The following is a 26,805-nucleotide window of genomic DNA, read 5'->3' on the forward strand; positions in this document are numbered from 1 at the left end:
ACATTTGAAAGATTTATGGACACTATTTTGCGTGGTCTGAAGTGGCATATTTGTTTGTGTTATTTGGACGATATTGTGATCTTTGGGAAGACATTTAACGAACATAACAGCCACCTCGCTATCGTCCTCGACTGCATTGAAAAAGCGGGCCTGGTCCTCAACTCTAAGAAGTGTCACTTTGGCGAACGCCAAATAATTGTCCTCGGTCACTTGATTGATAGGGACGGTGTCTGGCCGGATCCCCAGAAGGTTGAGGCTGTCACCAACCTCACAGCGCCGAAATCAGTCAAGGAACTTCGCAGTTTTTTAGGGCTATGCTCGTATTTTCGCCGTTTTGTTCCGCGGTTTGCCGACGTCGCCTCCCCTCTCACCTGCCTTCTGCAAAAAGACGTGCCATTCCAGTGGACCCCTTACTGTGAGTCTGCATTCCTCCATCTGAAATTTCTCCTAACTTCGGGCCCTATCCTGCGCTATTTCTGCCCGTCTGCTCCCACCGAAGTTCACACCGACGCCAGTGGTGTCGGAGTTGGCGCTGTGCTCATCCAGCGCCACAGCGGAGAACAGCATATGGTAGCTTATGCCAGCCGGTCGCTGAGCAAGTCGGAACGGAACTACACAGTTACCGAACAAGAGTGTCTCGCGGTAGTTTTTGCTGTGCAGCGCCTTCGTTCCTACCTGTACGGCAATGCTTTTACCATCGTCACCGATCATCATTCGCTCTGTTGACTCGTAAACCTCCGTGACCCATGCGGCCGACTTGCCCGCTGGGCTTTACGGCTACAAGAGTTCAACTTCACTGTCGTGTACAAAAGTGGCCGTCAACACGCCGACGCTGACTGTTAAGCCCGTTGTGCTCTAAGCGGTGCGGGCCGGGCGCTATTATTTTCTTTTCCTTTTTGACACGCCCACCCAAATTTTTGTCTCTCGCGCTTGCCGTTTCCGACGACTGGTTGCGACGGCGACACCTTCGACGATACCTCGCTTCTGTATCACCAACGTTTCCTGATCCTAACCAATTCAAGACTGAACAGCGCAAGGACACGACGTTAATGGCCCTCTTCGACTCCGCCAGTCATTCCACTGCTGCCCGTTTCTGTATTCGCGCCGCGGTTTACTTTACAAGAAGAATTTCACACCCGGCGGTGCACGGTTTCTTCTCGTCGTGCCGGAAAGCCTTCGCATCCCTGTCCATCAACTGATGCACGACGATGCCATGTCTGGCCACTTGGGAGTTGCTCGTACCCTTCACCGCACAGAAGAACGGTTTTACTGGCCCAAAATGCGCCAAACAATTCAACAATACGTAGCCAGCTGTGTCCAGTGCCAGCGTTTTAAGCTTCCTACGTCGTGTTCGCCAGGCCAGCTGCACCCTATCACACCTCCGACCACACCATTTGAGCAAGTAGGCATCGACCTGTTAGGCCCTTTTCCACGGTCTGCGAATGGCAACCGCTGGGTTATCGTGTGTGTTGACCACCTAACACGATACTGTGAAACAACCGCCATACCGTCCGCCACTGCTTCTGATGTGTCTATTTTTCTCCTGCGCTCTCTCATTCTCCGTCATGGACCTCCTCGCGTTCTCATCAGTGATCGTGGGCGCCAGTTTACCCGGATGTTGTGGAAGAACTACTTCGTAGCTGCGAATGCAGTTTTCGTCACTCGACAGCGTATCACCCACAAACGAACGGCCTCGTCGAACGCACAAACCGCACCCTCACCACTGTGCTGGCAATGTACGTCGATTCTGACCACAAGAACTGGGATGACATCCTCCCTTTTATTACGTATGCGTACAACACTGCCCAACATGAAACAACTGGTTACAGCCCATTTTACCTTGTGTACGCTCGCGTTCCCCGCCACTGCATCGACACCATCCTTCCTTTTTCTATCCACAACGAGCCTTCCATCGCCGCCACACTCTGCCGAGCTGAAGAAATGCGTCGAATTGCCCGCCTCCGCATTTTAGACTCACAGCAGCGCTCTAAACACCGCTACGACACCCGTCACCAGCCCATCTCCTATGACCCTGGCGATCGAGTGTGATTGTGGACGCCACTACGGAAGCGTGGCTTGTGTCAGAAGCTTCTGTCTCACTACACTGGCCCTTTTGTTGTGCTTGAGCGCATCAGTGATTTGAACTACGCCGTCTCGCGCCTTACTGACAGTGGCCGATGCTCACGAAAGACCCAGGTGGTGCACGTTGCTAGGCTGAAACGTTTCAGTCCTCGGGACACTGCTTAGCTCGCCGTGGGTGGCTTTGTCTGCGGAGGGAGAAGTGTAACGTGCTTTGTGTCGACGACGAAGCGGAGGAGACCGGAGAGTAGAGGAAAACAAAGCTGGTCGGCCTGGCTGGTTTGAGCTCTCCGCCCCGTCATGAAACCTCTCGAAAAGACGTCCCAGACGTGCTCAGTGCCAACTGAGTACGTAACTATATATCTCTTCAAAGCTAGTGACGGCGTGAACTGCGTTACTCTAAAATCCAGAGGCGGTGTTTCATCCCGTAGTTGTGGCCGCGGATAATTGCCACTTGAGCCATCTTGCCGGCGGTTGTTAACTGACACTCAGCCCACTGCTTATAAAAATATGCAGCAATACATGTAACCACACAGTACGTCACCTGAAAGTGACAGCTAGTTAATATAATTTAGAACAGACGAAAAATGAACGCAATTGGAAGCGCCCATGAAAGGACAAAAATTAAAAACGAACTTCAGGCAAATTGTCACGCCCCCAACTACACCTGACGGAAGAAAAGGGCATTGTTGCATCATAATATATTCGTAAATAACAAACAGGTCTTTTATATTCGTGATATTTTGAACTTATACAAAAAAAGAAAAGTTTATTTTTTTGTTCACTACTGTATCTTCGAAGCATGGCGGCACGGGGAAACTAAAGGAGAGCGAACGCATTACTCATAACGCGTATTACGCGTTACGGCTGCCGATGTACCTCCTAAACGGTTTAAAAAAAGCTAATGCAGCTTTCGCTGTAACAGAAGCCTGCAGCTGCACAGAACAATGTGCAGAACGATCAGCGGTACACAAATGCTAGAGGAGGAAGTGCAACACCACAAAGAAAAAAAATTCAGCCGCTGCGCGGAGCGCTGCAGCAGAAACCGAGCAAGAACGGGAGCAGCATTTGACTCTGGCAGCGGAGGCGCGTCGCCGTAAACGCGCAGCCCAAACTGCAGAACAGTGAGCTCAACGCTAGGCGGCGGCAGCAGCAGAAATACGACGCCGTTCCGCAGAAGAAACTGAAGAACAACGAGTTCGGCGCTTGGCAGCGGCAGTAGAAGGTCGTAATCGACAACCGAAGAGAAATGCCGCGTTCGTTTCGAAGGATGCCGAAGTTAAGCGTCGTGCTCGGGGGGATAACGAAGCACTGGATAGACCACAAACGAAATATGTATCAGCTCTTTAACCGCAGCAAACCACTGTCCATACAGAAAGTGGACATGACGAGATATGTGAGCGAACTTAATCAGCAGCAGCAGTGCAAACAACAAATGAAAATGAGCAGATATATAAACGAACGTAATCAGCAGCACAGAGCAGGCCTTAGCGTCTACTGTTGGCGCATTCAGTCGATCGATCCTAATCGCCTAAGAGTTTGTGTCTTGGTTAATCAGGGGTCACTCATTCTCATGAACGCTGGTGGCGGGTTTGGGGACGTGTTGTCTGAAAAGGTAGGCGCTGTCGCGGTCCACCGCGGCCCGACCCGTGCCGCGAACGCTTGCGCGACGCTTATTACAACAGACCCCCTTGGTTGCATGCCTGCAGAACCCTCACCGTAAACTCACCATGCGCTCGGAGTGGACGAAGTTGTTCACATTGAGCAGCACGGCCCACCAGTTGCGACGGCAGGCAGCCACCTCTGGCACGATCTTCTCCTTCCAGATGGGGCCAGAGCCAAGCAGCGGCACCAGGGTGAAGAAGCACAGGAGCACCATGCAGCCGGGGGTCAGTCTGGCCGCAAGGGGAAAGGGCAACGATGTTTCCAATTTCTACGAAGTCGGCTGAGAGTGCGCTGGCCCGCGATCAGCAGCGGCGCTAACGTAGCAAGACGCTCGGCAAGCTCCCTTTTTAGCGCTGTTACTTGTACCCGGCATGTGCCGAATTACTGAGCATGGCGTCGGGCTGGGCAGTCTACTGTCGGGGATAAAAGTCCCGATGACGCCCGGGAAGCGATTTAGACCCAACGGCGCCATCGTTTCACTCACACAGATTAAAGAACATGAGTTTCACTTTCACTTCCGCAAGTGTGGGCTGGATCTGTCGCCTCGGCTTACCATCAAGTACCACTTAGCCCCGAGAGTCGGGAATTGACCACATTCGTTACCCATGATGGCCTCTTCCGCTTCAAACGAGTGTGTTTCGGCCTTGCTTCGGCGCCTTCGGCTTTTCAGAAGATGATGCACTTAATTTGAAAAGGGTGCAAAGGTGTCCTCTTCTACATCGACGACATCATAGTCCATGGCACCACCCGACAGGAGCACCTGACCAACCTTCGTGCTGTTCTCGAGCGCCTGTCCCAAGCCGCACTCAAGCTCAACCACAAATGTGTCTTCGACGTTCCGAAGCGGCTTCGAGCGGCTTCGTTTGCCGCTCACCCGTGTGAGAGACTTTTGCCCTCGACTGCACTTTTTCACAACCATGATGCATAGCAGCAAAACGCGGCCTTTCCCGCGCTAGCCGGGTTATGCCCCTGAAAAGTGCTGTATGGTGTGCGGACACGTGCACCTTGGGTTCTCGTGAGAAAAACTGAGTTACTCTTGCACTTGGCGAGAGTGACAGAAGTCCATGTTTCCCCAAACCTGAGTTTTTTCTTCTCGATGGCTAAGCTCTGAACAGTTCCTGTTGTCGAGGCAGTCCCCGAGTCGCCCAGAACATCTCTAATGCTTATTAATGCCATGTGGGAGTGATGTATTTAAGCATTAAATTTTTGCTGGCCCCCGATAAGACATCTCATGGATGCGGAGGAGTGCATGCCAATACTGGGGTGATGTTAAGGCTTAAAAATAAAATATTGCGTAATTGGCACTGGTTCTGTTGACACGATATACTACCAAGAAAAACGTAAGTGACAACTGATCGAACGCGTGCCTTCAAAACAAGAGATATGGTCTTTACAGTGTCTGTGTAGCGATATGCTTCTAATCATTTAAAGCTCCCTTTAGCTCACAAGAAAAGCCATGGATTTTAATATTTCGCTAGACCAATAAGAGGAAAAGTGTACAGGTATAACAGTTAGATATTTTAACTTACCTTAGGTACCGGTAGAGAAAGATGCCGAAGGTCTGCTTCTTTATATTTTTCTTGTCAAGGTTCCTCAGCACGTTCATAGCTAAGAGCAAACCGCTGGGCAGAGTGACAACACAGGCATGTCAGTCAACAACAAGGGAGAGGCTACAGCAGTTCACGCTATTGACAGTAAGTTTAAGTACCTGAGAAAGAAGAAAGTGTCCACGGCAAGGAGTCCATTGACGACGACTTGGAAGAGAAGGGACTCTACAGCAGGTATAAGAAATTTGAGGCCACCTGTCGAGAATGAACAAATAAAACGGAAGAAACAAAGTTTACATTTTTTAACGATTACCAATGTATTTACCGATATTGTTCTGGTATGGGTACAAATTTTTGTGATCTACCTAGTGCACAAAATGTTAAGTAGCCCAACACAACTGATCGGTGTACTCTTCCGTATGCGTAATTTGGTGGGGCTTTACTGTGTTTGGCACCTCTAAAATTCAATGAATCAGCTTAACGCACAATTTGTAAGGAGATATGATGGTATGTGAAAACGATTTCTTCTTCTGTGTTGCTAGTCTTGGTACATTTTCAAAATAAAATCGCGCCCAGGAAAGTAGGTCGAGATGTACATTGCGCGTCAAGTACGAGATATGTCAATATGGCACTTCTCTTTGCGAAAGTTTTAAAGAACCTCCAAGGAGAGGGCATACCTCATACCGAGTTAGTCGTACCGATTATCTGCTATGGAAGAAAGTTTCTTACTAGGTGAATTAACGGGTCGAATGATCGTTCTCGAGTCGAAGCCGCGCACCGGTCCTCGATCGGATCGCGACGTCAGGCATCAAAGGTTGGGTTGTACCTACGCACTGCTTGGAATTCGACGTTGAGGTATGTCTGCGACAGCACCATCCAAAACATGGTGATGACCCGGACGCCATGCAAGCACTGCATAGCCGACGGCACATCCTCGGTCGTCAGCAGCTGCTTGAGGTTGCGGAAGATCCCGAATGTGGCCAGCACACTCTTGTCCGCTTCTGTGTTTAAGAAATTTACGCATAACACAACAGTGCTTAGTGAAGTATCAGTGATTCAGTTACGAATGATGAAACATGTAGTGCTAGAAAAACGGAGTAGACAACACGTGACAAAACGAAATGACGAACCATCCTGTAGAAGCATTCTACTTGGGAGGAAAAGGTAAAGCATTAGAAAGGTTTTGCAAGTAAACACAAACATGTATTCGCGTTGGTGTCGCAAGGGTCGAACAAAACAAACAGCCCCATTCTACGCTAAGCTATCTGCAGCTGTACCCTTCGGGGGGTACAGGAAACGTTTAGGTTATTTAGTCGTTGAGAGCAGGTGTAAGCATGAAATGCGTAGAATATTCTAGGGCGGCTGGTGTAGTCGCACACTAGTAGTCGCACACTACGTGCTGGACGTGTCATCGCCCGCCTTTGTACTTTGAGGTGGGCGGCGCGCATTGTCTCCCTGGCTGCTTTCGGGGTTTTGTGGAGCCTCCACCATGAGCCGCCCTTGTTAGCTGCATTGCGTGCTCGGCGTCTTTCGACGCCTTGCTAGCTGTCGCATTCAGCCGCTGCTGCTTTTTGTGACTGGCCCTCGATACTTTCCCTGTTCCATAGCGGTCTTCCTTGGCCGCCTCTCGCCTTTGCCTGCAGCTGCATTAGAGTTTCATTGGCGACACTGCCGAGCCTTTATATCTCTCGACTCAACCGGCTCAACTGAAAGCCACTGGACTTACAGGCTTGTATCAAGCCTGTGGTATCTGGTGCCGTAGTAGTCAAACTCATATCCTTGTTGCACAATCAGTTGCTGGGGGCAATAACAGATGAGCCATGGCAAGTTGCTCTTGTTCAGAGTGGCCCGGCCAAGGCCTCTGATAAAGTGCGTCATGATTTTTTGTTTGCTGACTTCTAGCGTGAAAAAAATTGGAGCGTACAGCTTAGGTCCGTAGGGTTACGTTACAGAGACTACCACAAGGATGATATTAGACTGCGACCTTAAGAAGCCTATTTCACTTCCGTCATTTGTTCTACAGAGCTGCCCGTTATCGCTTTTGTTATTTGCTTCATATCTCAAGCCCCTCTGTCTTCAGCGCTGACTTCAGCGCACTCTTAAAAAAAAAAAAAACATTCTGGTCCCTTCGTACACTAGAAGCTTTCTGCGTGTAATGAAACACTGAAGAATCGCCGTGACCATTTTTTTTTTCTCACAGGACTTTTTAGCCTGTGGAAAAGCTGCATGGTGGACCGACAGGCAGAACCGCCATGTTCAACGAAGGCTTTCTCAGGATTTAACTGCGCTTACGTGCAAGATCACTTCTTCACTGACTGCGCTTTCTTGATTCGCGAGCGAATTGACAGTGCGATGATGGCATGAGAATGTGACAGGATCCAGAATGCGACCCGAATGCACGAGGAGGGTCAGGGAAGTAGTTGTTCTTCTACTCAAGAAAAACAAAAAAACTGTGGTGGTGAACGAGTGGTCTAACCTGTCGGAAAGCCAAGTTGCTGTGCAAAAGCGCGGTTGGAATTCCGCTCGAGGATATTGTCTGGTAATTTTTTTTATGCTGGGTACAGCCCTGACGGAAAAGTTCGCAAGTTATCGGTTAAGTTAGTCTTCATGTTCGGCTTTATGTTGGGCCATAGCTTCGACGCAATTTCCGAGAAACGTGTGCCTGGATTTGCCGATAATTGGAGCTAAAATGCATTGAGGCCAAATAGATCGCTGTTAAAACAATTGCCACGCAGAAGGAATAACAGGTGTCCCAAGAGCAACAGTGTACGAGGTGCGTCCCGTAAGGTTTACTAGAAAGGTATCTCGCATGCCTCTAATGACAACACACAGGCGCTTTAGCATGTTTTAAGTTTCAGCTGAAATGTGTACCTGTGGCATCCAGTCCCCTAGATTGAGATTCAGTAGAGAAATACCTTAACGTTAACCGCGGATGGAGAACCTTGGATAAATGAAGAAAAACTGAAGATTCCAACCTGTGGGCTGACGGCGGAAAGTACACCTTTCTAGGTTCTCAAATCGTATGGTCTCACAACAGCGACGCACGCACAAAAAGCTGGTGGTGAAATGAACAGTCTCATTTCATGCTTCTTTGCATTCTGTACCTTTAAAACAGTTGCTGCTGATTTCGGTCGATGTGAACATTTCGACTAAATGCCACTAAAATGCTAAATTTAACTCGTACAGGGGGTGAAACTGGGGAGCAAAGCAGAACAATTTGCGTTTCGTCTGGTCACATCATCATGTGACGCTGAAGATTATCTCTTGATGAAGCGGGAATAGGGTGGCCGCAGCTGGCGCAGGGCAGGGCTAATTGGAGAGATATGCGAAACGTCTTTGCCCTGAAATGGGCGTAGTAAGGCTGATGATCATGATGACGAAGCTCATGATGATGATCATGAGCAATGCAGCTCACACAATGCCTCTCCAAGGGCGAAAAATGACGTACTTCTCCTGAATGACTCGCAGATGGTAGGCCTCTGAATGACGTTGAGGACGATCTCGAGTAGCGTTCCGAGCAGGAGGACGGTTCCCAAGAGGCCGAACATGCATCTGCAAGAAATTTCGGGTTGTTTGAAAGTCCCGTAAGCAGGACAGTAAAAGCGTGCACAGGCGGACACAATTTTCAGATTAGAAGCGGCCTTTCACCGGCACACGGAAGCAGATCGCGGCCGCAGAAAACAACGACATCGTCACGCTTGCTCTGGGATGAAAGGTTGCGGTAAACCCATGACCAAAATTTTGTAGCATCGGTCCGCGTGTTCGCGAAAACACGATTATGAGTTAGATGCTTCAATGATGTTCTGACTACTCCCATTTTCTTTATACTGTCTGTCCTCGGTTAAGTTACCAAAAAGGCAAGTGGGATAAGGCTGGGACATCGAGATAGGATGGTCGCGGCTGGCAGAGGACAGGTATTGGTTAGGTTTATGGGGGTTTAACGTCCCAAAGCGACTCATGCTATGAGGGACGCCATAGTGAAGGGCTCTGGAAATTTCGACCACCTAGGGTTCTTTAACACGCACTGCCATCGCACAGTACATGGGCCTCTAGAATTTCGCCTCCATCGAAATTCGGCCGCCGCGGCCAGGATCGAACCCGCGTCTTTCGGGTCAGCAGCCGAGCGCCTTAACCACTGAACCACCGCGGCGGCGTAAGGAGGAGGACAGGTATTACTATTATCAGTCAAGTTACGTCCACTCCCGAACAACGGCCTTCAATATCTTGAAACAGGGCTAGCTGGAGATAGATAAGACATGGCGTTGTCCTGTCATAAATGCAACCTTATGTTGCGCTTTGCTTGTCCGTAAATATTAAGAACTACAGATCAGGTGCACTTGATGAAGAAACTTTGGAAGGGAAATTTGACGTTGGTAATTTAGGCAGAAGAAAGCAGCACGGTATGTAGGTTGGTGTGCAAAACGTCTTTATAGATAAAAGTGCAGTATGAAAGCCAGTGCTGCCTAGTTGAGAGGTTGAACAGCTCACAGCTGTGGCAAGCACCGCCACGCGACAGTGACGTCCTTCGAGAAAATAGATTTGACTAATTCAAATTGATTCGACGAAGACTGTTAACTCTCTCATCCATCCACTTCCTGTATGCCTTGTGTCAACTTTTTAAACAAGTTCTTCAAGGCGCACATACAAGGAACCCACTGAGGTAAGAGACATTTCGTGAACGTCGTTCTGCTTTTACAAGTGAAAGACTATATTCAAAACAGAAATTTCTTCTAAATCTTTAACAAGCTATGAAGGTGCCACTTCAGTGGAGTTTACGGTAATGCGATTCGATCTGCTTTACCCCAACAGCTGCAGTTCTTCGGCTTCTATTTATATTGCCTAGGAACAGCGTAAGGGACCAGAACCAGGAAGAAGAAGAGGACAGACACAGCGCTCGTCCTGGTCCCTTGCGTTGTGCATAAACATGATACACCACCCAACCCGCACATCAACTCTTCTATCTATAGAGAACAGAGGAGCGCCCGCTGATCTGATACATAGTCTTATTCGGCACGCATACGAACATCGAAACTGGGACACTGAAGCTAGCACGTAGAAGACAAAGTAAATATGTTTACGCCCTGTCTTGTTCATCCCAAGCGCGGGAAAAAGAATCCGGGGTCACTGGTCACCACGGCGTTTGGTACCTGAGCTGGTGACGTGTGTACATCGCTGGCCAGTTACCAGACCTGACGTCACAGGCGGCTGTGACCAATTCTCGAAGTGCTAGGGTAGGAAATGGGAAAATTGGGATTGTAATTTAAAGGCACCAAAAGCCACACGCAAACAAAAGACAAGAGAACGGGAGAGAGTGCCACTCACAACTGTGAGTGGCGCTCTCCCCAGTTCTCTTCTCTTGTGTGTGCGTGTGTGTGTGTTTTTTGCTCCCTATCAACTGCAATGATCAATTACCAACTAGCCCAACAAGAAGTTCTCTTAACGAACTGGGAAAAGAATTGCGGTTCATCGGTGTCGTTCAGACCTCACAGCAGTAGCTTCATGAATCCCCTCGATGACAGGGCTGAGGAAACGCGAGGCTGAGCAAGCGCATGGATCATCACAGCGGGGAAACAAGTTTCATAAAGAAAGCAAAGGCAAAGTGCGTGCTTACATGGCGACTAGCTGTTCTTCGGTGAGGGTGACGATGCTCTTGGTTTCGCACTCGGCGACGCTCACGCCAAGCTTGAGGTTGGCGACTGCTGCTCATTTTGCATGGAAAGAAAAATACGGTAGGCATTTAGGGTTCACTGACCTGTATTTCTGATGCCGTTTGAAAGCTGAAAGGGACACGACGACCCCAGTATTTCTTGCTAACATGGGAAGTGAAAAAACGAAATAGTACAAAAAAAAATCCGTTGGTTGAGCGTCAATCCAATCTCGGGCATTAGTGATCGGTTCAAATTGCGTTAGAATATATTGGTATGTTGCAATACACTTGAAGCGATTTCTCGGACTTCCAGAGCAGTTCTGCGCTCGTCGCCACATGTTTGTCATCTCGGGTGCAGCGGAGTGAATACCTTCCCATGCCTACGCTCTCAGCACGGCGATTTTTTTCACACCATGACTGCGCGCCTTTAGTCCGTAGACAGGTTTGGTCAAACAAAAGTGTTTGTGCATTGCGTGAGCATGTCATCGGTGATCGCAGCTTGCGTTACTGCAGGTTTTATTTAACATCGCGGAGGTGGCATCAAAGGGCGCGAGGCGCGATGGCGGCTGCAATCACACCACCCACGATGCGCCGTCGACGTCTATCGCTTAGCCTACTAAAGGCTGCGATAACTCTTTCGTTAGTATAAAAGCAAAAAAAAAAAAAACGTACTCTGATTTTTAGCCTTGCTTGGTGCGAAGAAGCGACGGCGACAGCTGCAACCCGCCGCGTGCAATGAGAACGGCCTGCACCGCAGGAGACTCCCACAGCAACGTGATACACCGACGCCAGGTTTTTGCTTTAGCAACGCTTGGCGACAGTTATCGGCAGCATGGGGGTCGGGGGTAGCAGTTTGCCTCCCCAGACAGGGTGGGTGCAGTCGTGGCGGCAGCAGTTACCGCCGTCGTTTCCTTGCCGCTGTTCAGGGAGAAGCTGTAATTGGCTCCTCGGCTTCCCTCGGCATATTATTTCTAGCCGGCCTTCTCCAAGAAAATACGCACAGGATCATCCTGTAGTAAGCGCGCAGGGTATTATAATGTGATCTCTTAAAAGAGTACGCCATTGAAAAGCTGGGCTTGCGGCGGTTACTTCCAGTCATGGTTAGGGAACAGCGCAGGGACGAGACAGAAGGAACACTCGTCACTGCGCTGTTCCCTAACCATTCAAAAGAGCCAACTAGCCCGCCAATTCGCTCTTCTAATACTTCCAGTCGCCGCTCTCCACGACGACACTGCGTTGTGTTGCAGTTACGCACTTTGCGACCCCGGTGAACAAACCAGGAACCATCAACCATTCAAGTTAGCAACGTTAAATTAAGCGTGAAAAATTGCCTTTGCGCAGGCCGCTCACTTCCATCCACGTAGTTCAACATGGGGCACCGCTCAAAAGTGCGCACAACCGTAAAAATGTCCATCCTTTACGGTTCGACTTAAACTGCGTTTATGCATATGAAAATAGGAACTGGAGCAATATTTGCGATCTACCTGACAGCATGCAGGACAAAAAGGCATGGAAGCGGCGAATGGACCTGGGCTGCCAAAATACCAGGATGGGATGTCCACCGGTACCCGCATGGGGCAAACACCACTAGGGTACGCATGGGAAGCACGTGTACTGTAAGGGTAGCTGTGCTCATTTGTGCTGCGCCAGGTTTCCTTTCGTTTCGGTGTGCCGCATTTCGCGGTGCACACGAGGTACCAACGCGAGGAGGTGCTTGCCGTAACAGGCGCGCATGCGCAACTCGTGATTCGCCAGGCAGCAAAGTTCTACTTAATACTAACCGCCCCTGGTAGCGCATGATGTTGCTGCAACAACGTAGCGACGTTACTCACGTTGTCCTTTGTTAAACAACGTTCAACAGCTTGTTACCATGTTAGAGCAATATTGCAAAAGGTTGTGGAGCATTGCTTCACTTTCAGCAGTGTTGTTGAAACAGTATTGAAGCGATGTTGCTTCAATATTAGATAACATCGCTACCACGTTACACGTGCAGCTCTGCACCAAAGTTACACAGTCATATGCTAATGTAACATTGCAAAATGTTGTTCTAGGTTTCCGTATAGTGTGAAAAATGTATTTGTTTCGAGCTCAAAATATTCGTTGAACACCACGCTGGTTTATAGTTGAGCAAGCACAAAAATTTAAGGACCGTACCTAATGTTTGAGCGAACTTTTAAAAAACTAAAAAATGCAGCGATTGGAAAAGAAAGCCAATTTTTCACTAACAAATTTTCAGCCGCAGAGGACGTCTGTAGTTTCGGAAAGCGTGCTAATTAGTTACAATTGCTGATTAACTTTTAATTAGCATAGTATTGGTGTCTTGAACGAATGGTGCGTTCGTAGCCGCGGTAAATACGACAAATATAAAAATGAAAAATATCTTCTGCCCCGCCCTGAAGACTGAGGAAATTTGAAAAATAAAATAGCGCATGAGGTAAGCAGTGGTGTCTGTGAATAGCAAGGCAGGAACATCCTGCTGGCAACTGTGAAACAACGAAAAACATTGCGGCTTGAAGCGGAAAATGGGCGTGAAGTCGGTATTAATGTCTCTAAGTCTGTATGGCCAAATGAGGCCGTCAGGCCTAGTAAAACGTTACAATGGTTTCAGAAGCGTTCTTTTAACTTGTGTAAATGTAAAGCGAGCGACTAGTGCATCGCATCAGTACGATCGCCGGCAACGAGCGGAAACAACCAAGCGTGAACGTGGCACGTATGTGCTCCTGTCATTTCCAAGCTTTGGTCTCCGAGCAGCTGACCCAGCCACCTCGGCTAAGAGCGGTCCAAGTGGGTCGAGGGATTCGAGAACATGTTTGTATACGATACAGCACCACGGAGGGCGCACGTCAAAAAGCGCTTGATCATAACATCGGCGAAAAGCGTCGGTAAGTCCCTTTATGCGTTTTACGCGCGACTCAGACAGCTCTCTCGGCACTGTAATTTTGCAAACGCCGACCTTGAGATAAAGAAGCAGATAATCCTTGCCTCAACAGTCGTCTCGTCTCCGGAAGTGCACCCTGCTACAAGGGCGACTGTCTGAGGACATCTAATGAGACGTGCTCGAAATCGAAAAGAGAGCCGACCGTGACGCGAGAGCACCTGCTACGCCCAAGCGTGGTCAGCACCGAAGCCAATAACACAATCTAAACGCCAGAGAGGTGCCTCGAAAGACATGAGGTGAAAGTAGACGTTTAATCTAAATCCTTAAGTATGATATTTAGAGCACATTTCACTAGCTCTTTGATGTCCTTGCCACTTGCTCGGTTGTCCCATTAGATTGTGGTTGTAATTTGGCGGTGTCTATTCCATCTGCAGCCAGGAGCATTTCCGGGCAGAAATACTCTCCGCAATCAATTCTGACTGGTTATTTCGTACAAACCGCTTTCGCCGCTGACGTATGAAGGACCGGACAGATCCGGCTCTCGCCAGTGAACAGGTCCTGATTGAGAGTACTCTATTTTTTTTAAGGCCCTTCTCCACTACTGAGAACTTCGAAGTGTAAAGCTTAAAAGATCCACGTGGCTCGAGAGAGCTGGAAGCGGAAGCAATTTACTAATAAATTTTTTCAAGTGCGACAAAAAGTTCGCTAAAGCGCCGTTGTGGTCTTGTTGTCGCGCGTGGGCTCAAGTCTCGAGCTCGCAAACTGAACCCGCTAATAATGGACTTTGCTTCCCTTCCTTGTTTGCTCTTTTTGCGCTTTATTATTTTTGTCATTCCACGCGACGATTGCTTGATATTATTTGGCTCACATGGGCTATCTTCAAAAGATTTCTTGAATTCTTATTGCTGAGTTCAAGTTTCTGTTGATGAAAATTTGTAATTGCGGTATGGCACGGAATGTAGATCTGGAGCGCTTTTTCTTGAAAGACGTTCGTGAGGGTAGCAAAATCGGACTTGGTAAACAGTCACATTGTTCTATGTAGACAACCAGAGGCGAGTTCTGGGAAATTTTTAGCCAAAAATATTCCGGGCCGCAGGGGGAATAGACACTGTCAAGTATTTCTCCTTCGAGAAGATTAGGTGATGGGCCCTGCCACTTGGCGCAACAGCAGAAACTGAGCAGAGATATTGAAATTTTTGAGTGAGCTCATATATTGCTGGACATGTGGATCAGAACAACGTTGCGTTAACAATATCGGAGGTCATTTTGATCTAGCCATGTCACTTTCAGAGCATCACTAGTAGCTGAAATCCTCGGTTTGCCTTTTCTGAAAACCACTGTTGTGCTAAATTTTTCTTTGCAGAATAATAGGATGTAGAGGCGAATTCGCGACTCAGGTTATATTTTGCAAACTAGTAACAGTCTGCTTTTTCATAAGCAGGCAAACGAGGTACGCAGACGGCAATAAAATGATCAGGTTATTTGGGGAAAAGGTCATATATAATACCTTTAGACCCTTTACACTTCTGTAACTAGCCATTTAATTACTTATCGATTATTTAATTTTCTAACGAATTCTTTAAAATTTGTCGTTGCGGCTCACAGTTCTCAATGTATTGCAGAATATGTTTTGTATCATTTGCTGAAACGGCTTGTCACACAACCTTCTGCATGCTTGATTCTCAACTGTTTAGTGGTAGTGAAGAAAAAGTTTGCTGGAATCACAGATTTGAAGGTGCAGTCGAACGCAGCTGATTGGCTATGCTGTGCCCCATCAAGGATTAAACAAAGGTAAGGAACTGTTCACCTCAGTGCTTTGTCAAATCTGTGGAGAGCTGCAGCTGCTACAAGTGCAAGATGCCTTTTGGGTACATCGTGCTTAACGGGCAGCGCTGGATTAAGGGGGGGTCTAAGGGGGCTGCAGCCCCGGGCTCACCTCCGACAGCAGAAGAAGGGGCCCATTTATTCTTACTTTCTTAGTAGATGGAAAGGCGGGCAATGGAACTTTGAGCGACACGTATGAAGCGAGAAAACCAAAATGATATGAGCCCTCACCTTATGTAACTTCGTTTAGCCGAATCAGTTGGGGAGAGCTTGCCGAGCTGCAAAAACAGGAATCCCCTGCCATCCCGGAGGGGTCCCCCTTTCTTACGAAGCGATATATGCGTTTGCTTACGGATTGCGGAAAGGTTTTCGTGGTTTTCTGTCAATCCACCCGTCCAGTGGTGTCTGAAGGGGTAGTGTTGAAGGTGTAGTGTGTTTGAGAATCCTGTTGTCGGCATAACATCCGGTTTTAGAGAGCGGCGATCGAGGCGGGACTCCCGCCTCGCTAATATGCAGTGCGGTGCTAGATGTAAAAAAATACTTGCTTTGAGTCCTCTGCATGGCTTACAAATGTAAGGAAATGCAACGCAAGTATGATTAGAGCAGGGTAGGCAAAAACGAAACCAAAATGCTCAGCGCAATTTGAAGCAGCGTCTACTTGTGCGTGTATCATATACAGACTGTTGAGAAAATAAACGCGCACAGTAGAGTGCTTCTCTTAACTACACGAGTCGATTGTTCGAGTTCGAATTTCACACAGATATGACATTTTGTTGTGAGAATTGTTTTATTCAACACCGGATTTTCTTTCTTTAGCTTTACCAAACTGAAAAACAAATCAGGCTGTGCTCGCTTCTTGGAAGTCCCACAGTTTCACTTTGTGCTCCGGCGGCCACTAGGAAAGCGAAACACTCGTTTATCGCTTTAGTTTTGGTTTATGGGCTTTGATGTCCGAAATCAAGTCCGGCTATGCGGACGCCATAGTGGAAGGCTCCGGATAATTTCAACCACCTCGGGTTCTTTAAAGTGCACTGATATCGCATATAGTGCTCGGGCCTACTAGCATTTCGCCTCCAGGGAAATGCGACCACCACGGCCGTTCTTTTTTCTCGGGATTGGTTTTGTAGAGCCAGGTGAATTTTAATTTTTGAGGAAATAAAATGCGCAGTAACTGCCTAGCTCACTTCTAGGTGGACACCTCAACCGCGTCTTGGGAAGAGGGAGGAAGGTGTGAATGAAAGGAGAGAGAGAGGTGCTGTTGTGGAGGGCTCAGGAGTAATTTCGACCACCTGCGGATCCTTAACGTGCTCAGAAATCGCACAGCACACAGGCGCGTTTTCGCATTTCGCCTCCATCAAAACGCGGCCGCCGTGTAGCTGGGTTTGAAATAAAGTACTCAGTTCAGCGCCGAGCATGATAACCACCGAACCAGGATTTAAATTCTGCTATTCAGATGTGCCCACAAGGGCAATAGTAAACGTTCATCGTGTAATAAAATTAGTTTGAATAACATTTAATAATACCCTCTCTGGACACTAATTAGCGAGTGTTTCTATTTCATAGACGCTGTCGGAGTACCCAGCTGAACTGTAGGAAGCTAGCTCAGTCTGCTTTTCTTTAATGCGTTAGCATTAGAACACTGTTGCGAACGAAAACCCGTCTGATGGCTCGTGTGCGGCGTCATTGCAAGAGGAGAGGAGGCGGCGCGCGCTGCAATGCATCCCCGCAAGCTGTCGGTCGGCCCACGTGGCCCTTCCGTGGCGTTAGGTGCTCGGCCACAGACGGACATGTGCAGCGCATCCCACGAGTCGCGTTGTGTTTTGTGCGCTGTAAAACTGATGCTAATGCGTAATTGCTGCATGAATCCCGCTGATCACACTTCGTTCTTTTTATTTAATTTGGTGGAATTACACTGAAACATGGGATAAATTCCAGTAGCGAAGCAGGGGAAGGGGGGTCAGTAGAGGGAAAAGGAGAGGGGCCTACATGCGCATTAGCCCAGGGCCCCCATTTTTCTTAATCCGGCCCTGTTAACGGGCACAACTAACAGCACATACAGTGACATATTCAACTAGGCCTACAACAGGCCTAGTCTGGACAGCATCTGTGCAACAGTTTTTATAGTGGCTGCGTGGTAGTAGTGTGAACTAGTAATTCTATAGATTACTTCTCTCTGCGCATGTTTTTCTTTTTTTTTGCACACTATCATTTGTAGATGTGCTCGTGGGAACAACAGAAGATTCAAAAACAAGGTGAGTGACGTGCCCATATCGGTGATGTCTAGTGCTGACTCGACAATACAGAGATTTGGTTGCGGACTTGAATTTATTCTACCATCAGATCCTCGCAGTCACAGCACTGCCCTAAAAGGAGCGGAAAATTCATCGAAGTTTCATGTTTCGCACTCTTCACTGCATGTTTATGGCAAAACATGGGTAAACAGAACTTTTTTGTTCTTGCAAATATTCTCCATCAGATTTCCTAGTTTCAAGTGTAACCTTTTTTTTTTACTTTGCAGCACTTGGGCTACACTCAGCAGGGACTCGTACAGGAATCAGCACTGCCGAGTACAGGCCAGAAAGGTCTTCACTGGTTCTGGAGTCAAGCTTCGAAGAGCCATAAAAAGCTTAACTAGTCACTTTGCTGATTTGGTCGTCAGTTTAAGCGTTGCCATTCTTACCAGTTGTTGGCTAGAGAAACTATGAAAGGCAAGAGCACAATCTTCAAGGTGTGCATGCAGCACCTATGCATATATTGTATGTTACTGGAATGTTGTTTTATGTTACCAAAACATTATATAACACTGCTGAAGCAGTTCACCAATGATGCAGCAGCACTGTTGAAACATGGCAGCGAAATTGTTGTAATGCTGCATGCTAATGTTAGCTGAATGATTTCAAGACGACATTATCCATGTTGTAACAACATTGCGATGAAACAGTGCAACGTTCCCGCAACTATCTGTGTGCTACCAGGGGCAGAAGCGCCGCGATCGCTTCTAGGTGGGCTCATTAGTTCTTTCCTCTGCCCTATCTTCATTTTCTTTGTTTGTTAAGTTGCCTGTGTGCGCGAATGCCGAGGTCTCTTCGCCAGAGCGGATCTGTGTCGGAAACAATGCCTTGCCCGTTCAGTTTGGTCTCCATCAAGACAAACGCTCACTGTCATGCTTGCAACAGCGCGAAGGACAGGACATAAAGAAGCAGACGCCACGGCCAGCCATGCTGCTTCGCAGTTGGTCCAAAGGGCATCTAACACGAGCAGGAAGAAGGCCAGTCATTCATACTGAAGACGCAGCGTATAGACAGACGCCATGCAGACACTTGCACGGGCCTGCGTTTTACGTGCGGTATAACACTGTGGCGCTTGTACCGCCTTGCCGACAGACACAGCGTTCGTGACTCTTAGAAAAGCTCCCGGCGAGCATCGCAGCGGTGGCTAGTTGGAACTGGTCACTTGCACATCCTGTTCCGGCGTTTCGGCGAGTAGGCTGTGACCGAAAACGACGGCTTCGAAAACGCCGAAACTCGGGATACGGGCACGACCGCGATCAGCTCTGCAAGTCGAGAAGTCGAAAACGGCGTGCAAAACAGGGTAAGAAGGTGCGACCAGCACACATCAACTAACAGTAACCGAATGATTACACGTCGTCGAGGCACGCTTCTTAAATAAAAACCACGTTAACTGCATCAAGGAATAAAACAGCAACGCCCAGGCAACCCCTCGGCTTACATGTGGCGATAGCATTAAGGGACGTAATGGAAACCCATTTGCGCGTCTCGCCAGCGCTTCGCGCGTTTGGCTTCAGTCTTAAGTTGTCGCAGCTAGGGGCCTACCTCTGACGCATCCTTCGCGTTCGCTGTGTGATCCCACTGTCGAGCTTGGCGCTTTGCTGCTAGGTAATGTTCATAGAGCAGGATTCGGACGAGACCATCGCTTCCGTTCAGACGCCGCGGCACTCTACTTCTCCACTGGTGTCAGATCCCGCGGCGTAGTTGGCTGTGGTTCCATGGAATGTCCGGATGCATCGAAGATTAGAGGAAGACTGCTAAGAGCGCGCGCTGAGCGCGCTCACTGTTTCCTAGTGGCTCCGAGTGGCCCCGAGCGGTTCTGTGGAGCTCTGAGTGGCTCTGAGTATGTTCAGAATGGCTCCGAGTGAGGAAGTTTTGTGACATAACGCTCCCTGCGATTTGAGATTTTCGCCTTTTTTGATTACCGGTAATTGCCTCGTACTCCGTATGCACTGAGACGATATATTTTTACATCCTACATGCCATTCGGCTTTAAATTCGTCATAATTTTTCAACCTCTGCGCCGGTGTGAGCCAGAACGGGTTTCAGCTTCCGATTTCCAATTGCAGGTGTCTAGTGAGGCCCTTATGCTTCGCATGAATTAGAGGGGAGTCAACGCAATGTTTTACATAAACAGCGTGCGTTTACAGCTTCGAAACATACAGATGAAAATAAGGAATGTGTGCTGGCCACGCCATTCTTTCCATATTTTGCATGCTATATGCAGCATATTGGCATTGCTCGATCCATTTTTTAAGGCGAAAGCCTTTAATGTCTCATCGTTGTAAGCAGCAGTTGTCGACAGAAATGTCACGCTTTTCAGTTGGTCGAAACGGTCGTGACATCACAGTGCGCCAATTTCAAACGGGGCCAATTGTACTTTGGCTAGTAACCATGCAACCAATTGAAGGGATCATATAGTGATGCTCCAAGTAAGTGGGACTGAGCTTAGTTAGTTGCTTAATTACCCAATTAGCTTAATTAGCTTTTCTAGTCAGGCCATATAAATAAATAAAAACGAGTAGAAAATTGGTCGCGCTCGGGAATCGAACCCCGGTCTTCGGAGTGCCAGACGAGCATGCTATCCACTCCGCCATGCCAGCTTTCTTTTTTTTCTTTATTGCCTGGCTTTGGCTCATGACATTGCACAACAAAAATACACATAACGCTATATACATACGACACTGTCGTGGTCAGCCAGCGCGAGACTGGCTTCGTCAGCTTAAAATTCCCGCAACATACACAACGGCTCCAGTCTTGAGAGCCACTCGGGAGGCTCCGCAGCTGCTTTTTGGATTGCAAGAAACCAGTCCATGCTTTCCCGAAAATAAATTCGGGCCGGTCGTGCGTCTTTGTCACAATGGTAGCCTGCCATTCTGGAGCGCCATATACAGTGGAGGCCCAAGAGCATTATGAGATCAAAAGGTGCCCCATCCTCATTATCAGTGCTTAAATAGCAAATTCCGTGCGCGTCAAGTGGTAGCTCTTTCTTTATAGTCCTTTGTAACACGTCCCAAAAATAAACCCCTTCCCAGCAATGCAAAAAAACATGGTCTATTGTTCGGCCATACCATGTTGAATACGCCGGTTCTCGTCCACTCCGCCATGCCAGCTCGATGGTTTGGAATGAACAAAGGCGCGTCTAGTGAATACGTGTCTTCGCTCACTGCCATCCTCCTCCCTTCCCTTCCGGAGAGGTTTAGGTGTCCACCGAGATATGAGAGACAGATACATTTCCTTTCCTCAAAAACCAATTTACGATCGACGATCGAGGCGTAGAACCGAATGGGCGATGGCGTTCTATGCACTCACTCCCTGGCAGCGTTGCAAGACGCTGTCGCGTTCCATCTCAGAGGCGAAGCTTAACATCTTAACCACACATCAGTGACCGCACTTTAGGTGAAAAAAGTGCACCCCCCCTGAATTTTGACCGGTTTCCACCGAGATATGTGCGACAGTTACTGCGTAATTTCCTTTCCTCAAATACAATTTTCATTATCTTCATTACGGGCCATCTTTGTCTTTCTTCTTTCACTCCCACTTCCTCCCTTCCTCTATGGTGCGGTTCAGGTGTCCACCGAGATGAAAGAGAATTACTGCGCCATTTCCTTTCCTCAAAAAGCGTTGCGTTCAAACGGCAAGGCATCGCGCCGAACGGGTGGTGGCGTTCCGTGGACTCCCTGCCAGCGCTACAACACGCTGTCGCGTTCCACTCCTACAGGCGAAGCTTAAGCGTAATTAATTAGCAGTTAATTAGTGTTCAAGCATTAATCAGTAATTAACCATTAATTAGCTATTTGTCATCACTTAGTAATTAGTACTCAATTACATGTGACGCCATCAGTGCCACAGAAGCAGTCAAAGTGGTGCGGAAAACGCTTTCGCCTCTACGCACTTTAGACAGTCAAAGTGCCCCCTGAATTTTTTAGCCGTAAAAACATAGGTATTACAATTAAGATAGCACACGAGGAACACCCGCTAGACTTCAACTAACTTTTACTGGACGCACACATGACATATATAGCTTTCATTCAGCATACGCAGGCGTCTCTTCATTCATCACAAGTCTGCCGCCGCGGTGGCTCAGTGGCTATGGTGCTCGGCTGCTGGCCCGAAAGACGCGGGTTCGATCCCGGCCGCGGTGGCTGAATTTCTTTGGAGGAGAAATTCGAGGCCCGTGTACTGTGCGATGTCAGTGCACGTTAAAGAACCCCAGGTGGTCGAAATTTCCGGAGCCCTCCACTACGGCGTCTCTCATAGCCTTAGTCGCTTTGGGACGTTAAACCCCATAAACCAACCAACCATCACAAGTCTAACTGCTACCTCCCCCCTCTTGCGTGGCATGCGATTGCGTAGATAATCATCTTGAATAGACAGCGCGAACGACGACAAGCACAAGAGACAAGGAAACGGACGACACAGCGTTGTGTCGTCCGTTTCCTTGTCTTCTGTGTTCGTCTTCGTTCGCGCTGTTTATTCAAAATGCTTAACCAACTAGCCCCCCAAAACGTGTAGATAATCAATTTCTTTGGGTGCAACACACTTGTCTCCTACCTCAAGAGTTTCAACGGCTTCAGTAATTTCCCCGTCCTTTTTCTGGGCTTCCTTGTGCATCACCGACATAGCGTCATACACCAGGAATCAATTCTTGCAACTTTTACAATGCTTCACCAATTATGTGCCTACGGCCAGTGATGAAACGACCCTTCGGTGGTCTCTTATCCAGTCGTTCACGCACCTTCTAGTTTATATATATATATATATATATATATATATATATATATATATATATATATATATACTTTGCCACAGCAAAGTCTAATGGTGTACACAACTCCCGTTCTGCACGCCACGAATTCAGTTTGGTGCTTCATGCTGCAGCACGGTTTCTTTGTTTTCCGTGATTGCTGAGCATAGATGTACCAGCTTATCAGGAGCTGTGAATGAAACATCACGACCACATTTCTGTGCCACTTTATTGAGGTGGTGGGATAAACGGTGGACCTAAGGAATTGCGCCCGACTCTTCTGCCTTTCTTCAGGCGCCTTCGCTTCGGCATCACCATTAAGCTGTCTTATCATTCCTTCAACCAGTGCCTCAGTCACCGTTTCCTGGGGTTAGCTCGCCTTGGCCAAACGGTCTGCTTGCTCTTGCAGACTGGCGTTCATGCTATGGGGGCACGACTTTTGTAATGCGGCACGCAGGCCGTTCATCACAATGCCACGCTTAACCAGCTTGGAATGAGTCGAATAATAGTTTAGAACCTCTTTTTTGGATATACTATAGGCTGCACTGGAAGGTGCGTGAACTACCGCACCACCAAAGGGCCGTTTCGTCGCTGGACGTAGGCACATTATTGGTTAAGCATTGTAAAAGTTCCGAAGATTGTTTCTCGGTATATGACGCTACGTCTGTGATGCACGTGGGAGCCCAGCAAAAGGAAAGGGTAATTCTTGAAGCCGTTGAAATTCACGAGGCGGGCGACATGTGTGTAAGAACCCCTTCCTTGGCGTTGGCAGTGAAAGAAATTGGTTATTTGCGCAATCGCATGCCACGCAGGATGTGGGAGGTAGCAGTTAGACCTGTGGGGAATGACGAGACACTTGCGTATGCTCAACGAAAGCTATTGTTGCGGAAGCAACACTACGCTAGGTGTGAGCGATTTTGCTGAGCGCCGGAGAGCCCCAACTGCGCATGCGCGAGGAGCGAGTGTGAGACAGTTATGTGTAATTTGGTTGGTTGGTTGGTTGGTTTATGGGGTTTAACGTCCCAAAGCGACTAAGGCTATGAGAGACGCCGTAGTGGAGGGCTCCGGAAATTTCGACCACCTGGGGTTCTTTAACGTGCACTGACATCGCACAATACACGGGCCTCGAATTTCTCCTCCAAAGTAATTCAGCCGCCGCGGCCGGGATCGAACCCGCGTCTTTCGGGCCAGCAGCCGAGCACCATAGCCACTGAGCCACCGCGGCGGCATGTGTAATTTCCTTTCCTGCAATACAATTTTCATTTTCTTCATTATACGGCCCTTATTTTTCTTTCTTATTTCACTCCCACTTCCTCCCTTCCTGTACGGTGCGGATCAAGTGTCCACCGAGATATGTGAGACAGTACTGCGTAATTTCCTTTCCTCGGATATAATTTTCATTTTCTTCATAACGGCCCCTCTTTCTCTTTCTTCACACATATCTTCACCAGCGAAAGTACGAGACACCAGGTGAAAGTGTCTCTGTACTTTCGCTGGTGAAGATGTTTGTGATATACACCAACTAGCCCACATGGTTACCTTGTTAGAGTTTATCTCTTTCTTCTTTCACTCCCACTTCCTCCCTATACGGTGCGGTTCAGGTGTCCACCGAGATGGCAGAGAATTACTGCGCCACTTCCTTTCCTCAAAAAAGCGTTGCGTTCAAAGGGCAACGCATCGCGCCGAACGGGTGGTGGCGTTCCGTGGACTCCCTGGCAGCGCTACAACACGCTGTCGCGTTCCACTCCTAAAGGTGAAGCTTAAGCGTCATTAATTAGCAGTTAATTAGTACTTAGTCATTAATCAGTAATCAGCTATTCTTTAGTAAATTGTCATTGCTTAGTAACTAGTCATTAATCATGTGTGACGTCATCTAGTAGTGACGTCACCAGTGCCACAGAGGCAAAGTGGTGCGGAAAACGCTTTCGCCTCTACGCACTTTAGGAAGTCAAAGTGCCCCTAAGATGCCGCCGCCGCTGCGATTGCCGCGTTGTTGCTTCCGCAATTCTGCTTGGGTCAAACCACAGCCAATTTTGTATGTCAAGTGTGCGTCCAGTAAAAGTATAGCGGATGTCCCTTGTGTGTCGTCTTAGAGGTAGTGTCCGCGTTTTTACCGCTAAAAAAATGAATCCGGTAAGCCATTATCAATTCGCTCAACTTAACCTGTTAACGAAATATTGGCATTATTCACCAATCGGCCTATATCACCGCACTTCTGGAGCTTTTTTCCGCCACCTCTAGATTTCCATAACGTTGTAGGATGACACAGCGGTGTAGTTCAACGCACAACGAAAGCTGCGGCGGCGTCAGATAGAGGCCCAAAGGCACGGCTGCGGCTTACAGCAGCTTTCGCATAAGAACCCCTTGACCTGATAATTTTAAATCATAATTCCGAAAACATTAATTGAAGGGTTACCGAAGGAAGTGACGGCCATGAATGCCGCGGTGAAAGTTACCTTGCCGCCGGTCTTGCACCTTTTCTATCCTAGAAAAAGAGAGTAGCCCTTTAGAAAGCACGTCTTTGCTTTTAAACGCGCCCTTTAAGTAGGTAAACTTGTATAATCTATATTTTCCATCCGAATGAAGCATTTTTTTTTTGGCCGTGTCATCCGTGACCCTAAATAAAAATGCGGACCAAATTATTTGGCGGATTGGAACAATAATCACCCGCCTGAAATAGATCCTTACTGTTAGATATTAATTTCCTTTTTCTCGCAGCATTCCATTCTAACATATCTGAAGTTTAGGTCTCCAAACTACACAGACGACTGTGTGAGCCGCTATATTGGAGGGCTTATTAGTTTCGAGAATCTTCAGTAATTTACCAAAAACTTACGTTTCCTTCCTTTCGCCGAGGCAAGTTATCCAACCTATGACCTCGTGCTGCAGCATGCCAGCCTTTTCGGCGTTGCGTATTTCGCTTTAATTTCAACCGCATGCGTAGAGTACAATTAAGCGTTTGTCTGTCCGTTCCCTCAATAAAGTGGGCTTGACATGCCGTTGTCCCATACCAAAAATCTGAACTTTTCACTGAAAACAGCGCGGCTGATATTCGGTAACAAGTTGCCAGCTGTGAAACGCCTGTGCCTTCTACGCGCACAAGGGCAAATTTTCCAGGAAAGCGCAGGGGCAATGCCACCAACCTGGATTAAGCATCTTGAAGACATCGTCTTTGCTGCACGTCGACGGGACGCAGATGCCGACGCGAACTGCAATGGAAGTCTGCAGTCTCGTGTAGGTGAGCAGCACATCCTTGTAGACCTGCATTGGTATTGGAACGGTGCAGAACGGGTGAGCGATGCGAGAGGCTGTTCCGCGAATTTCAGAATAACATGCATCTCATGCCGAACCGTTCGCATGCACGTTATAGACGCGACAGGCTATTTTCATGCAGCGTGCGGGCTATAGTTCGCTGGCAGATAAAAGCCGGTAAACAGCTCCAGCGCAGCTTCGAGCGCTACGTTGCTGTTTGCCAGTAAATTACGGGGTTGCCTTCTCAGCTTCAGTGGTGAAGGAACAAGATTTCAGACAAATTAGAGCGCAGCTCTTAGGCGCCCGTTTCTGCGTTTCGCGGCGTCGGCGTCGCCGTTGTCCGTTGTAACCAGGAGAGGGTAAAAGCGCAACCTCCTCCCCTCCTTAGCAAGAAACAAAAAAAAAACTGCGCCGCGCCGACGGCTCTCACTGGCGCGCGTCGTAAAACGGAGGAGACGGAACCCCTGGAGAGCGACTAGCCTTGTGTGTGTGGCTGCCCCCTCTCCCACCGCTCGTCGACGCGGCGCGCGGGAGGATTGCCGTCGATTGTTGTAGACTGTCCGAGTCGCTTTTACGCGATGTTGACGGAGAGGGCGTAGCCTTGCGTGCGCTAAGAGATGCCCTCCACCTCTTCACTCGTGCGACGGCGGCGGCGCCACGACAGAAAGTTCCAGATGAACTTCGAAGCCACTCCCAGCCTTTGACCAATGAGGACGCGCGCCCAGCGCGAGAAGGAGACTGCACAGCCGACGCTGTGTATATGCATGTGCATGTGCACTGTGTATGTGTATGTGTTCCACGTCTGTCTGTTCGCGCCAAGGAGTGCCTTGGCGCGAACAGACAGACGTGGAGCGAGCATATATATAAGAAGGGCGTGG

The 26,805-nt window shown here is 48.4% G+C and overlaps 1 protein-coding gene across 1 annotated transcript in view; it reads right to left on the minus strand.

The window, feature by feature from the left end:
* LOC149356741 (nose resistant to fluoxetine protein 6-like) overlaps positions 1–26,805 on the minus strand; it is a 190,994-nt gene that overhangs the window by 17,369 nt on the left and 146,820 nt on the right. The window contains exons 3-9 of the mRNA XM_089584298.1: positions 25,819–25,936; positions 10,903–10,990; positions 8,740–8,843; positions 6,122–6,292; positions 5,453–5,546; positions 5,274–5,366; positions 3,809–3,974 (exon numbers count right to left, since the gene is read on the minus strand). Of these exons, the coding sequence (XP_089440424.1) occupies positions 3,809–3,974; positions 5,274–5,366; positions 5,453–5,546; positions 6,122–6,292; positions 8,740–8,843; positions 10,903–10,990; positions 25,819–25,936 (834 nt within the window). The remainder of the gene's footprint in view (positions 1–3,808; positions 3,975–5,273; positions 5,367–5,452; positions 5,547–6,121; positions 6,293–8,739; positions 8,844–10,902; positions 10,991–25,818; positions 25,937–26,805) is intronic.

This window comes from Amblyomma mixtum, chromosome 3, assembly GCF_055824585.1.
Source record: "Amblyomma mixtum isolate Tamu chromosome 3, ASM5582458v1, whole genome shotgun sequence".
NCBI lineage: Eukaryota > Metazoa > Arthropoda > Arachnida > Ixodida > Ixodidae > Amblyomma > Amblyomma mixtum.